This window comes from Hylobates moloch, unplaced genomic scaffold (assembly GCF_009828535.3).
Source record: "Hylobates moloch isolate HMO894 unplaced genomic scaffold, HMol_V3 SCAFFOLD_4, whole genome shotgun sequence".
NCBI lineage: Eukaryota > Metazoa > Chordata > Mammalia > Primates > Hylobatidae > Hylobates > Hylobates moloch.
In genome coordinates, this window is record NW_026652279.1 from 154,068,907 (window position 1) to 154,081,016 (window position 12,110).

The following is a 12,110-nucleotide window of genomic DNA, read 5'->3' on the forward strand; positions in this document are numbered from 1 at the left end:
TTCTACCGACTAGGAAGAGATCCAGTCCAGGTTTTGCCTTTGACTCGGCCTGTGAATTTCGGCTGTGCAATGTGTAGCACGTTTCTTCCCCCCCCCCCCTTTCTCCTTCCCTCTTGCCTCCAGTGTCTGTCTCCAGGATTTCTCTCTTCCTATTTCAGGAGGACTCTCACAGGCTCCCACAGCCTGTGTTAAGCTGAGGTTTCCCCTAGATCTCGTATATCCTTAACACATACCTCCACGCACACACATCCCCAAGAACCTCGCGCTCACACCAACAGACACACGCGCGCACACACACTCGCTCTCGCTTGTCCATCTCCCTCCTGGGAGAGCCGGCGCGCGTTCCCACCTTCGCCGCACACTCCGGCGAGGCAAGCCCGCAGCGCTCCAGGATTCTGCGGCTCGGAACTCGGATTGCAGCTCTGAACCCCCATGGTGGTTTTTTAAACACTTCTTTTCCTTCTCTTCCTCGTTTTGATTGCACCGTTTCCATCTGGGGGCTAGAGGAGCAAGGCAAGAGCCTTCCCAGCCAGCCCTTGTTGGCTTGCCATCCTCCATCTGGCTTATAAAAGTTTGCTAAGCGCAGTCCAGAGGGCTGCGCCGCTCGTCCCCTCGGCTGGCGGAAGGGGGTGACGCTGGGCAGCGGCGAGGAGCGCGCCGCTGCCTCTGGCGGGCTTTCGGCTTGAGGGGCAAGGTGAAGAGCGCACCGGCCGTGGGGTTTACCGAGCTGGATTTGTATGTTGCACCATGCCTTCTTGGATCGGGGCTGTGATTCTTCCCCTCTTGGGGCTGCTGCTGTCTCTACCGGCCGGGGCGGATGTGAAGGCTCGGAGCTGCGGAGAGGTCCGCCAGGCGTACGGTGCCAAGGGATTCAGCCTGGCGGACATCCCCTACCAGGAGATCGCAGGTAAGCGCGGGCGCGCTGCAGGGGCAGGCTGCAGCCCTTGGCTGCCGCATGTCCCCCTGGCCGCCCGGCGCCCCCTTCCTTCCCCCTGTTGCTGAGTTGGTGTTCACTTTCTGCCACAGCTCTACGGGACTCCGCGTCTCCGTGCTGGGCGGCGGATGCTCCTGCCGCTTCTTCGGCGGGGGAAGGTGTGCGTCTCCGCCGCCTCATTGTGTGCACACGGGGGAGCACCCTGGCTCCCGCCTCCCGCTGCTCTCGCGCCCTTCTACCCCTTAGCTGATGGCTCAGGCCCGCTGGCCAGGGAGCCCGGGTCACTCTGGGGCGGCTGCAAGGCGCAGACGGAGAGCCGAGCAGGGCGCTCACTCCGCGCTCTGGTTCGGGCAAACTTGGAAGAACTGCGACCGCAGTTTGCCCAGCGCCACAGTCTGAGTGGCGCCTTCTCCACTCCCGCCCTTGCGCCGGCAGGGGCGGTGGAGAGACGCGGAGGGCTCCCCAGCCCCTCTCTCCCCTATCCTTGTCCTCCGGGGGGCAGAGCGTCCGGCGCTCGGGCCGGGGGCGGGCAAGGCTGGGAGGGACCCTCGCCGGGGACCTGGCCTCCGGACGCCGGCATTTCAAGGCTGGTTTGGGGACTTCACGGGCTGCCTGTTTCAGATGTGGGGCGGGCTTTCCCGTTACGGTTCCTCAGTGCTTCCCCAGTTGCTGTTGGTCACTCAGGGCTCGGGGACACCCTGCCACCCGGTCCGGAGCCGGCCTCGTCTGCCAGCGAGCAGCCAACTTCAGCGGGTGGCTCAGCTGGGGATTCGGGTCCGGGTTCTGGGGCCCCGTGTCCGGCCACTGGCATTGCTCCACCAAGAGCTTGAGAGCGCCCACCCTTTCTCTCGGCGCCAGTGTGTGTAGCACTTGGTCTCCGACAACTTGCGCGGCAGTCTGGGTGCTTGTTTTCCGGCTCTTAGCTCCAACCGAATCCGAGCTTCTCTGGGGCTATGTGAATGAAACGTGTCGGGGAGAGAGAATCCTTTGGCTGCTAAAGAACAGAACTGAGAGAGGCCGAGGGAGGCCAGGAGATGCTGCGAGGGCGCGGGCTGCTCAAACCGGGTAGCTGAAGTCCTTAGTGACCTCAGATCGTCAAGTCAAAACGCTGAATTTCCATCAGCCTCTCTCTGCTTTTTGCCAAATAACTGGTGGATGGATGAAAAGCATTTTGCAGATATCTTAGAACATCACAGTTTCGATACGTTGAGGAATTACTATTTTCTTATGATTTTCAAGCTGTAGAAGTGAGGGTTTTTACTTACACTGAAATGAACACATTTAAATAAATTTGAGCATTGCCAAAGGGGGAAAAAAAAGAGGTGCAAATTACCACGCTCATTATATAGAAAGAGCTTTTTCAGTTCAGAGCCAGACATTCCCTTTGCTGAGTCTAAGGAAGAATCTGTGGTGAATTATAAGACTACTTTTCTATCCTTGTTACTTCTTCCTTCTTTTCCAGAACTCCTTAATTTGTTAATCAATGAATAGAGAGCGACCGTCCCCACAGCTCCTTAAGTTTCTTAACTCTCCTTCTCCTTTGTCTACTGTTATTTCATTCTTTTTAATTAATTGATAAGGATCAGCTTCGCTTTTTTTCCCTCCCCAAATCGCAGGGAATTCAACTTTTTAAAAGGTTTGTAGTATGGATCACTTCTTCTAGGAACTTTTTCTCCTTTAATCTGGGCTTTTTCAAACGGTATCTTTTAAGCACACAGATATTTCCCAACATGATTTCAGATAAGATATCTCAAAGAAGAAAATAGCTATTTTTAAATTGCTTCGGTATTCTTTAGCGGATAATGGGACTCTCAGGAGACTAGAGTTCATCCTCAGCATCAGGCACATCTCTTTAATATCAAAGTGAAGATTTTCAGTATAAAACAATTTCTGTAGTCACCATGAATGTTTGTTGAGAACATTCCCAGGGGTTCATGTAAATTCTTCGGTGGATATTTAACTAAAGAGGTTTTGGTTTTTGTTTTTGGTCTCCTCCCCACCTTTTTACAATTACAGTGTTTGCTTATTAGCTATGAATTTCTAAAATGTGTGCACTTTTTTTTTTTTTAAACTCACCTGCTTTCCATGAGTAAGGGCATACTGTTAACTTTGCTTTAAGCCTTGTGTCCTTTGATGCTGGTAGACATAATCAAGATGCAGGTCACCACAGGGTCAGAGGCACATTTAATAGGAAAATAATGAATTGAAAGACAATTGTGTTTTTTAAGGATATACTTGTTTTTTCAAAATCAACTTTACTTAATGCTACCTATTACTGTTTTAATAATCACTTAGGAAATATACCCTGTTGTTACATGAACACACTGTATCTCTCCTCCCTAATTCTTGATACTGTTTACATTTAATTATCTAGTGTAAGTGGTTATCTTTTCTTAAACTCATTTTTATCCTTTGCCTTGATTGGGCATCTAATGGTTTGCTTGAGGAATTTCATGTGTCTTCAATCTGCCAGGGCACATAAATTTAAAAGAATTGCTGTTCAAACTTCAGATTCATGACAGCTGTTTCTAATTGAAAGCTATTTGCAGGTAGCTTGCTTAGTGAAAAAACTTCAGAAGTAATAAGGACGTTATGTTTCATCATGACATTATCAAAGTTTTACTCAGAACTCACAATTGTGAAATAGTGTTGCCCTTTTCTATTCTAGGGTAGAATAGAAACCCAACAGATGAGGAAGTATCATAGGTAATATATAAAGTTATACTTTCAGAGAATGCTTGGGAAGGAGGAGGCCTTCAAGGGGCAGTTTGCACCATCAGTCTTCACTCAGCGCTGATTTTAAACCATCTCAAGGAGATCAGATAGACTCTATTTATCCTTGTTTGAAAAACTTCCAAAGGAGTAGACTCTTGATCCCCTTTCAGCAATCCATTCTAATGTTTAGCAATTCTTGTGGTATAGAAATGTTTTCAGATATCTAGCCAAAAGCCTTCACAATGTGCTTGCTTATTTTTTCCTGTTCTATCTTCTGGGAAGATATTGAGCAGTGAATCATCAGGTTCTTTGTTAGGACAGTTATTCTGATCAAAGGTCAGTGTGAAACATTCTAGTCTTTCCTCATTCATCAGAATTATGACCTAATTTTCCAATCCTCCTCATGTTGGTGGCTCTAAACTTCCAAAGGAACTCTACCACTGAAAATAGCACCTGCTTAAAACTCTGGGAAATTCAGAGAATGTTGTTTCAGGCTTACTCTGCCACTGTTTTATGCCTTGAGTCTTGCTAGGATCATTAATTATAACACTTTGTAGTTAACAGTGACTTATTGGCCTACATGATCATGTTTTCATTACTTATGTAATGTGACATTATTTAACAATCTCTTATGTAGAATTTATTATGTGCCCATCACCTACTTAAAAATTATTACCTTTATAATATCACCTTACTGAATTCTTCCAATAACTTAGTAGATACTACACATTAACCCCATTTTATAGATAAAAAGGCTGTGTGACAGGAACTTTAATTAACTTGCCTAAGGGTGACTCAACTAGTAAGTAATGAGGCTGCAGTTCAAACCCAGGCACTCTGACTCCAGGGTCTATATACCTCACTTGGCTCACTGCCTTACAGTATTTAACATTCACCATTTATTTTGAATGAATGCATGCAAAATCTATTCTTTCCTCATTTCATATATATATGAAACATACATATACATACGTTTCTATTTTGTTCCAACGTCTCTAATTCTCAATATCACTTTGACTTTGGATTTTGTATTCTCAGGAATTGGCCATGCTACCACCATTAAATGGTTCATGCATTTATGCATTTTTCTGTACATTTTCTGGCAAGATATAGTTATATAAAACACAGAAACTAAAGTACGTGTCTTGGTTTCTTTCAGTATACTAGGCCTATTGAAATATTGGGTTAGTCCAACAAAGCTCATGATGGAAAGTTATTCATGGGGCTAGAGGGAGTAAGAACATTTATCTCCACAGATTAGAAAAAAAAATGTAACTAGCTCTGTTTTCAATATTTATTTTGCAACTTTTTCTGTCCCACGTATTTTGAGAGTTGTGTTACAGCTGGATATTAAGCACTAAACTCTTCATCTATTTGATATTAATTTATCAAGTATTTATCTAAAAATCTATACTTTAAAAAGATTATTTGCTTGTTTCAAAATACATAATGTTTCCTTTTCACTGACCTTTGCCCAATGGGCGTTTCCTTTCTCTGGAAACCTGTCTTTCTGTCTGCTCCCCCAGCAAACCAACTAATTTAATACATTTACGATTTACACAACTTTTTTTTTCTAGTTTCCATGGAGATATCACATTAACTTAAATGGAAGACAGTGTTTGGTAACGCTTACTCTTTAAAGCCACAGTAAATATCATAGTTTGAGATAAATTGTTTAATTTCTGTTTATCTGCCTGGTTCAAAGATTTATTTCTTTGCCCCCTGTTTAGTTAACTGATTTCTTTAAAAGTTTTTGGAAGGACAGTATAAGTCACAAATGAGTGAGGTGAACTTCAATTTTTTTTTTTAATGTTTCTACAAGTCACTAGATTTCTAAAAGAATCACATTAATTCCAGGTATCAAAGCAATCTAAAAGTTGGGCTATTAGAAGTGCCACTTGTTAAACTCTTGATTTGGGAATTAATTTTAGAGTGATTGTGAGTTATCTTAGCTGATTTAATTAGAGGATAATATGTCATCATTGGGAACAAGAGTTCATTTGAGTTGACTGATATACTTTTTTACATAAAATATCTTTCAACTGCATTGTACCTTAATAATAGCTTGTGAGTAGAAATATAGGCCACTGTCAAAATTGATTTAAAATGTACAGCATTATGTTCTTTAAGTATTATGGCATAAAGATTGTGCCATAAATTATGTAAGAAAGTGACTAGTGTTCTTTTAAAATTATGGATGAAATTTATGAACGCTTACTAAACACAAAATTATTGAGTAGTTTTAACCTAAAATGATCTAACTTCAATCACTAGTTTTATATAGAAATATGAGTTTAGGGTAAACAATATAATAAAATAATTGCTTTAAAAATGATTTTAATCTTTTGATCTTATATTGAAACCCACAAAAATAACAATATAAGAACAACCTTTACCCCCACTTAATTCACATCTTTCAAATTACTTCTAGAAAGGCCAGTAAGGTGATTTAGATTTATCTTGCCAATATAAACAGCGATTTAATATTCTTTTAAACTTGGTGCTTGTATTTCTTTACAGACTAAATTCTGCTATGTTAAATTCTTGAGCTGGTACATAACTTTAAATATTTTCATAGATTTCTCCAGTATTATTCAGTTTTCAATGATATATATAGTACAGTTTGAAAGTACTGTTGACTCCCTGGGATCATATATTTGTAATAAAGGGTTTCATAGTAGTGAGACTTGGGTAAATGTTTTAAAATTCTAATAATCCTGGATGAAAATATCTAAGAATTTTTAATAACCTTGGATGGAAAAATATGTTTTAAATGAATGTGCCAGTTAGTAACCAAAAAAAAGAAAAAATCAAAATTTGTTTTCACACTTTCACATTATTCAGGTTATTGGGTATTTTAATAACCCATTCTCTCTTTCTTCTAGGCAATTTTTCTTCATGCAATGAGTATTTATTGTATACCTACTATGGGTAAGTCATTGTACCAGGTTCTGGGGGTAGAGCCCCAGGGAATTTGAATCCCAGCAGGGAAGCAGAAATTAAGGACACCATTCACAATTAATTGATTGCGACTGAGATAAATGCATAGCACTAAGGATGCCTGGCACTGTGAAAGCATTTTATAGGAGCATTTGATCAAATCAGAGGCAGAATAATGGGATCTGAAGCATGGGTGCCCTTCAGTAAGGAAGCAGGGGTGTGGAAGAGGCACAAATTTCCTGTGTGGTGAGAATACCCTGCAAATGTGAGGAGGGTTCCAGTCCCTGGGGAGAGTGGTCAGTGAGTGGGGAGAGGGGTGTGGGAGAGACTGGAGAAGGGGCCCGAAGGTCAGGTTAATGACTTACATTGATAGAAAGAATCCAAAGGTAACCCCTGCATCTTGGCCCTAAGTTGTTCCCTTTTTCACAGCAGACCTGAACCTTTAGCTAAAACCTCAGTAGTGCTAAAGTCAAGTTTTTACACATCCAGTTGTTTCAAATATAGCACAAAGAAGCAGGTTTTTAACCATTTAGAGCATATTTGCCTTGTGCACTCTATAAAACTGTACCTATCTGCTAGCCATATGTAAGACAACCCTGGGGTGATCAAAGACTCCTAGCTGCTGCAGCCCTTAGCAGCTCTCTGGCCCTGAGGCTGTCTACCGTGTTGCTGATGACATTGCCTGGGTCATAATGCCCTTCTTCCCTGGGAGTTCCTTGACCTTCTGCCCTTTTGGGTGGTGGCCCGTTTGTTAGCCCTGCAAGGTCTCATGCTGTGAGGGACTTTCCTTCACATGCAACCTGAGTGTCTTCCAAATTAAGCTCACTGTGTGCTACTGCCACCTGGGGGTCAGTTGTCCTCCCCCACCCCCATCAGCCCTGACATCCTTCAAACTCACTACAGTGACTTCGGCCTTTAGCCTGAGTCCCTTAAGAAGCTGTTGAATAAGTGTTTTAATCAGGATTGGATATAGTTTTGAAATACTACATTGGTTGCTCTATAGAGAAAGGATTGAGGGGAAAAAAACAGATACAGGAAAAGGAGGAGAGGCTAGCTAGGACTAGAGTGGTGATCATGGAAATAGGAAGGATTCAAGAAATACTTAGTAGGTGAAATGGATCAAAGTTACTTATTTAGCATCTACTATGTGACTGACAGTGAATAAGGACTGGGTTGTGTGTTTGTGTATGTGTGTGTGTGTGAGAGAGAGAAAGTGCGAGATAGAGAAAGGGAAGGAAGAGAGAGAGAGAATTAAGAGAGAAGTAAATGTCCCAGAAATGTTAATTGAATTACCATGTTAATAAAAATACTTTAGCATAGTTTTTGTGTGCTTCATAATGGAGACAAAACTCGATATCATTAAACCAGCAGAAGACTATTAACAGTATCAGTGTCACTGAGAGAAAGAGATTTCTCAAATAGGATCAGATGAATTGCTAACTCTCAAAAGTGCAGAAATATCAAAATACATGTAATCAGCCACATTCACTATGAAATTTAAGTCACAGTACTTTCTGCTCTGTCAGTGAAAAAAAAACTTCAAATTTTTTACCCTAATGGAGAATTAATCAAATTGTACCATCATTTCTATCAGTAATGATATTCGGTACTTAAGCTACTGACAAAGCATTGTTTTAATCTAAGTACCAAATATCATTACTGATTATAATAACGACAATGAGAGGTTGAAGCTGAAAGGAGGAGGCAAAATTTAATTGGAGCCTTGAGGGACGGGTAGCATTTGACAAAGGGCCATGAAAGAAGGAAGCAGTTAGGGAGTAATTAAATATGTGAGCAAAATAGAGTGTGCGGAGGAGAGCACAGAAAGGAATCTGATATTGAACAGATAGGGTGGGATTGGATTTTTAGAGGGCCTTGAAAATTCTAGGCTTCATATGACAGAAAGTAGGTCATCATCTCAGGTTCTTGGCAGAGGGGTGACATGATGAAAGTATTGTTTTGGATTAGGCAAGCAGTATCACAGGATGGATTAGAGAAAAGTTCATTAAAGGCCCCAGGGGGAGGGAAGAAGGACAGCTAGGAGACACTTAAATTTTAGAGGCTTAGGCAGGAGATTGCCAAGGTCTCAGAGGAGGATGAGAGGAGTGAAGAAGGGGTGAATAAGGCCATGAGAGAAGGAAGAAACGATTAAAAGGGAAAATTTTAAAAAATTAAAAACTTCACTCTGCTACTTAGAAATTCCAATAAAAGAGTTTAGAGGATGAGCTGTTGAAACTCTCAACTCAAGTAGTCTGTGTCAGTTAAGATACTTTTGGCAGCAGGTCACAGAAATTCCTGACTCAACTGGCTTACACAGTTAGGGAAAGCCGTTATTTTGCATAACAAGAAGTCCCAGTGCAGAGCTCTTGCAAGAGTGAGAAAGCTGTAAGCTTGCAGTATCAACAGGGTGCCAGGTTCTCTCTGTCTTTTGGCTCTCAGATCCTTGTTCCACCAGATCACCTCCAAATAAACACAAGATGATGGCTAGAGTACCAGGAGCTAAGGCCTCATGACAATGCCTAGATGCACAGAAAGAAATGATTTCTTCCCACATGTCTCTTCCTTGATGAGGCAGACCACTCTCAACAGTCCCCCAGCAGAGATGCCCATCCTTCTCATTTCAGAATTGCCTCCTATGCCTATACCTAGAAGGGAAGGCAAAAGGATATGGTCTTTCAGCTGGACCCTCAGACGGGAGCTGATGATCATAGCATCTTCATGCTTGATATTACTGAGTTCATTTATCAAATCCAGTAGTCTTTTGGAGGAGTCTTTAGGGTTTTACTAGGTACAGGAACATATCATTGGCAAACACACATAGTTTGACTTCCTCTTTTCTAATTGGAATGCCTTTTATTTCTTTGTTTTACATAATTGCTCTGGCTAAGACTTCCAGTATATGTTCAATAGAAGTAGTGAAAGTGGGCATCCTTGTCTTGTTCCACTTCTTAAGGGAAATGTTCTTATGGGGGGATGCTTTCAACTTTTCCCCCTTCAGTATGATGTTCACTGTGGGTGTGTCATATACGGCTTTTATTATTTTGAAGTATGTTCCTTCTATGCCTAGTTTCTTGAGGGTTTTTATCATGAAGTGATGCTGAATTTTATTAAATGCTTTTTCTTCATCTACTGAAATGACCATATAGCTTTTGTTATTCTGTTTATGTGGTGAATTACATTTGTTGACTTGCATATGTTGAACCATCCTTGCATCCCTGAAATGAAGCTTAGTTGATCCTGGCAAATTATCCTTTTGTTGTTCTATAGTATTGGGTTTGCTGTGTTTTGTTGAGGATTTTTGCATCTATGTTCATCAGAGATCTAGGTCCACAGTTTTATTTTTTTGTCGTGTCTTTCCTGACTTTGGTAACAGGATGATACTGGCTTCATAGGATGAGTTGGGGAGGATTTCCTCCTTCTCAATCTTTTGAAATAGTTTTAGTAGGATTGGTATCACTTCTTTTAATGTCTGGTCACATTCAGCGTGAATCTAGCTGGTCCTGGGCTTCATTTTGTTGGAAAATTTTTTTAATTACTGATTTGATCTCACTGCTTGTTATTTGTCTGTTTAGGATTTCTGTTTCTTCCTGATTCAAGTTTGGGGGTTTTATGTTTCCAGAAATTTATTCATTTCCTCTAGATTTTCTATTTTGTGTGCTTAGAGATGTTCATAGAACATCAGATCTATGAAAATGGAAACATTACGACTGATACCACAGAAATACAAAAGGTCATCTCAGATCATTTTTTGTATTTCTGTGGTATCAGTTGTAATGTCTCCATTTGTATTTCTGATCGAGCTTATTTGAATCTTCTCTATTGTTTTCCTGGTTAATCTAGCTAGTGATTTCTCAATTTTATCTTTTCAAAGAACCAACTTTTCATTTCATTGATCTTTGTATTTTTTTTTCAGTTTCAGTTTTGTTTAGTTCTGCTCTGATCTTTGTTATTTCTTTTCTGCTACCTTTGGGTTTGGTTTGTCTTGTTTTTCTAGCTCCTGGAGGTGTGACATTGGTTGTTAATTTGTGATCTTTTTGTCTTTTTTGATGTAGACATTTAGTGCTATAAGCTTTCCTCTTAGTACTGCTTTTACAGTATCCCAGAGATTTTGATAACTTGTGTCACTGTCATCATTCATTTTGAAAAAACTCTTAATTTTAGTGTTGATTTTGTCATTGACCTAAAAATCATTCGGGAGCAGATAATTTAATTTCCACATATTTGTATAGTTTTGGGAGTACCTCTTGGAATTGATTTTTAGGTTTATTTTGCTGTAGTCTGAGAAGATGCCTGATATGATTTTGATTTTTAAAAATTTATTGGAACTTATTTTGTGGCCTATTGTATGGTCTGTCTTGGAAACTATTCCATGTGCTTATGACAAGAATGTATGTTCTCTAGTTTGGTGTAGAATGTTCTGTAAGCCTCTGTTAGGTCCATTTGTCCTAGAATCCAGTTTATGGCAAGTGTTTCTTTGTTGACTTTCTGCCTCTGTGATCTAGCTAGTGTTGTGTTGAAGTCCCCCACTATGATTGTATTGCTGTATTTCTCTTATATTAAATCTAGTAGTATTTGTTTTACAAATCTGGAAGCTCTGGTGTTAGGTGTATGTTTATTTAAGGCTGTTATATCTTCTTGTTGAGTTGACCAACTATCATTATATAATGACTTTCTATGTCTTTTTATTATTTATTTATTTATTTACTTTTGTTGATTTAATGTCTGATTTATCTGATATAAGAATGACCAGTGCTGCTCATTTTTGGACACCATTTGTGTGGAATATTTTGTTCTACCCCTTTACCTTGAGTCTATAAGAATCTTTACAAGTTAAGTGGGTCTCTTGAAGGCAACACATACTTAGATTGTGCTTTTTAAATTAATTCCACTAATCTATCTTTTAAGTGGGGCATTTAGATCATTTATATTCCAAGTTAATAGTAATAAGTTAAATAACTCTTCCAGTCATCATGTTGATTGCTACCTAGTTGTTTTGTATTCTCCATCATGTTACTATTTTATAAGCAGTGAGTTTTATACTTTTGAATGTTTTTTATACTGGTGCATATAGAACTTTCATTCTGATGTTTAGAATTCCTTTGAGCATTTCTTATAGGTCCAGTCTAGTGGTGACAGATTCTCTCCGAGTTTGCTTCACAGCCCACTGTGAAGGAGAGACCTTATTTCTCCCTCATTTATGAAACTAAGTTTTGCACCATACAAAATTCTTGGTGACCATTACTCTGTTTAAGAAGACTAAAGATAGGATTCCAATCCCCTCTGGCTTGTGAGTTTTTTGCTGGGAAGTCTGCCATTAGTCTGACAAATTTTCCTTTGTAAGTTTTGATGCCTTTGTCTCACTACTCTTAGAATTATTTCTTTCATGTTGACTTTAGATAACCTGATGATTACATGCCTTACTGATATTCTTTTTGCAATGAATCTCCCAGGAGTTCTTTGAGCCTCTTGTGTCTGGATGTTTAAATCTCTATCAAGACCAGAGAAGTTTGCGTCAAATATT

The 12,110-nt window shown here is 40.4% G+C and overlaps 1 protein-coding gene across 1 annotated transcript in view; it reads left to right on the plus strand.

Annotated features, from left to right (window-relative positions):
• The first annotated feature begins 747 nt into the window (after positions 1 to 747).
• The window catches only part of GPC6 (glypican 6), a 1,190,656-nt gene continuing 1,179,293 nt past the window's right edge, over positions 748 to 12,110 (plus strand). The window contains exon 1 of the mRNA XM_032151101.2: positions 748 to 907. Coding sequence (XP_032006992.1) covers positions 748 to 907 — 160 coding nt within the window. The remainder of the gene's footprint in view (positions 908 to 12,110) is intronic.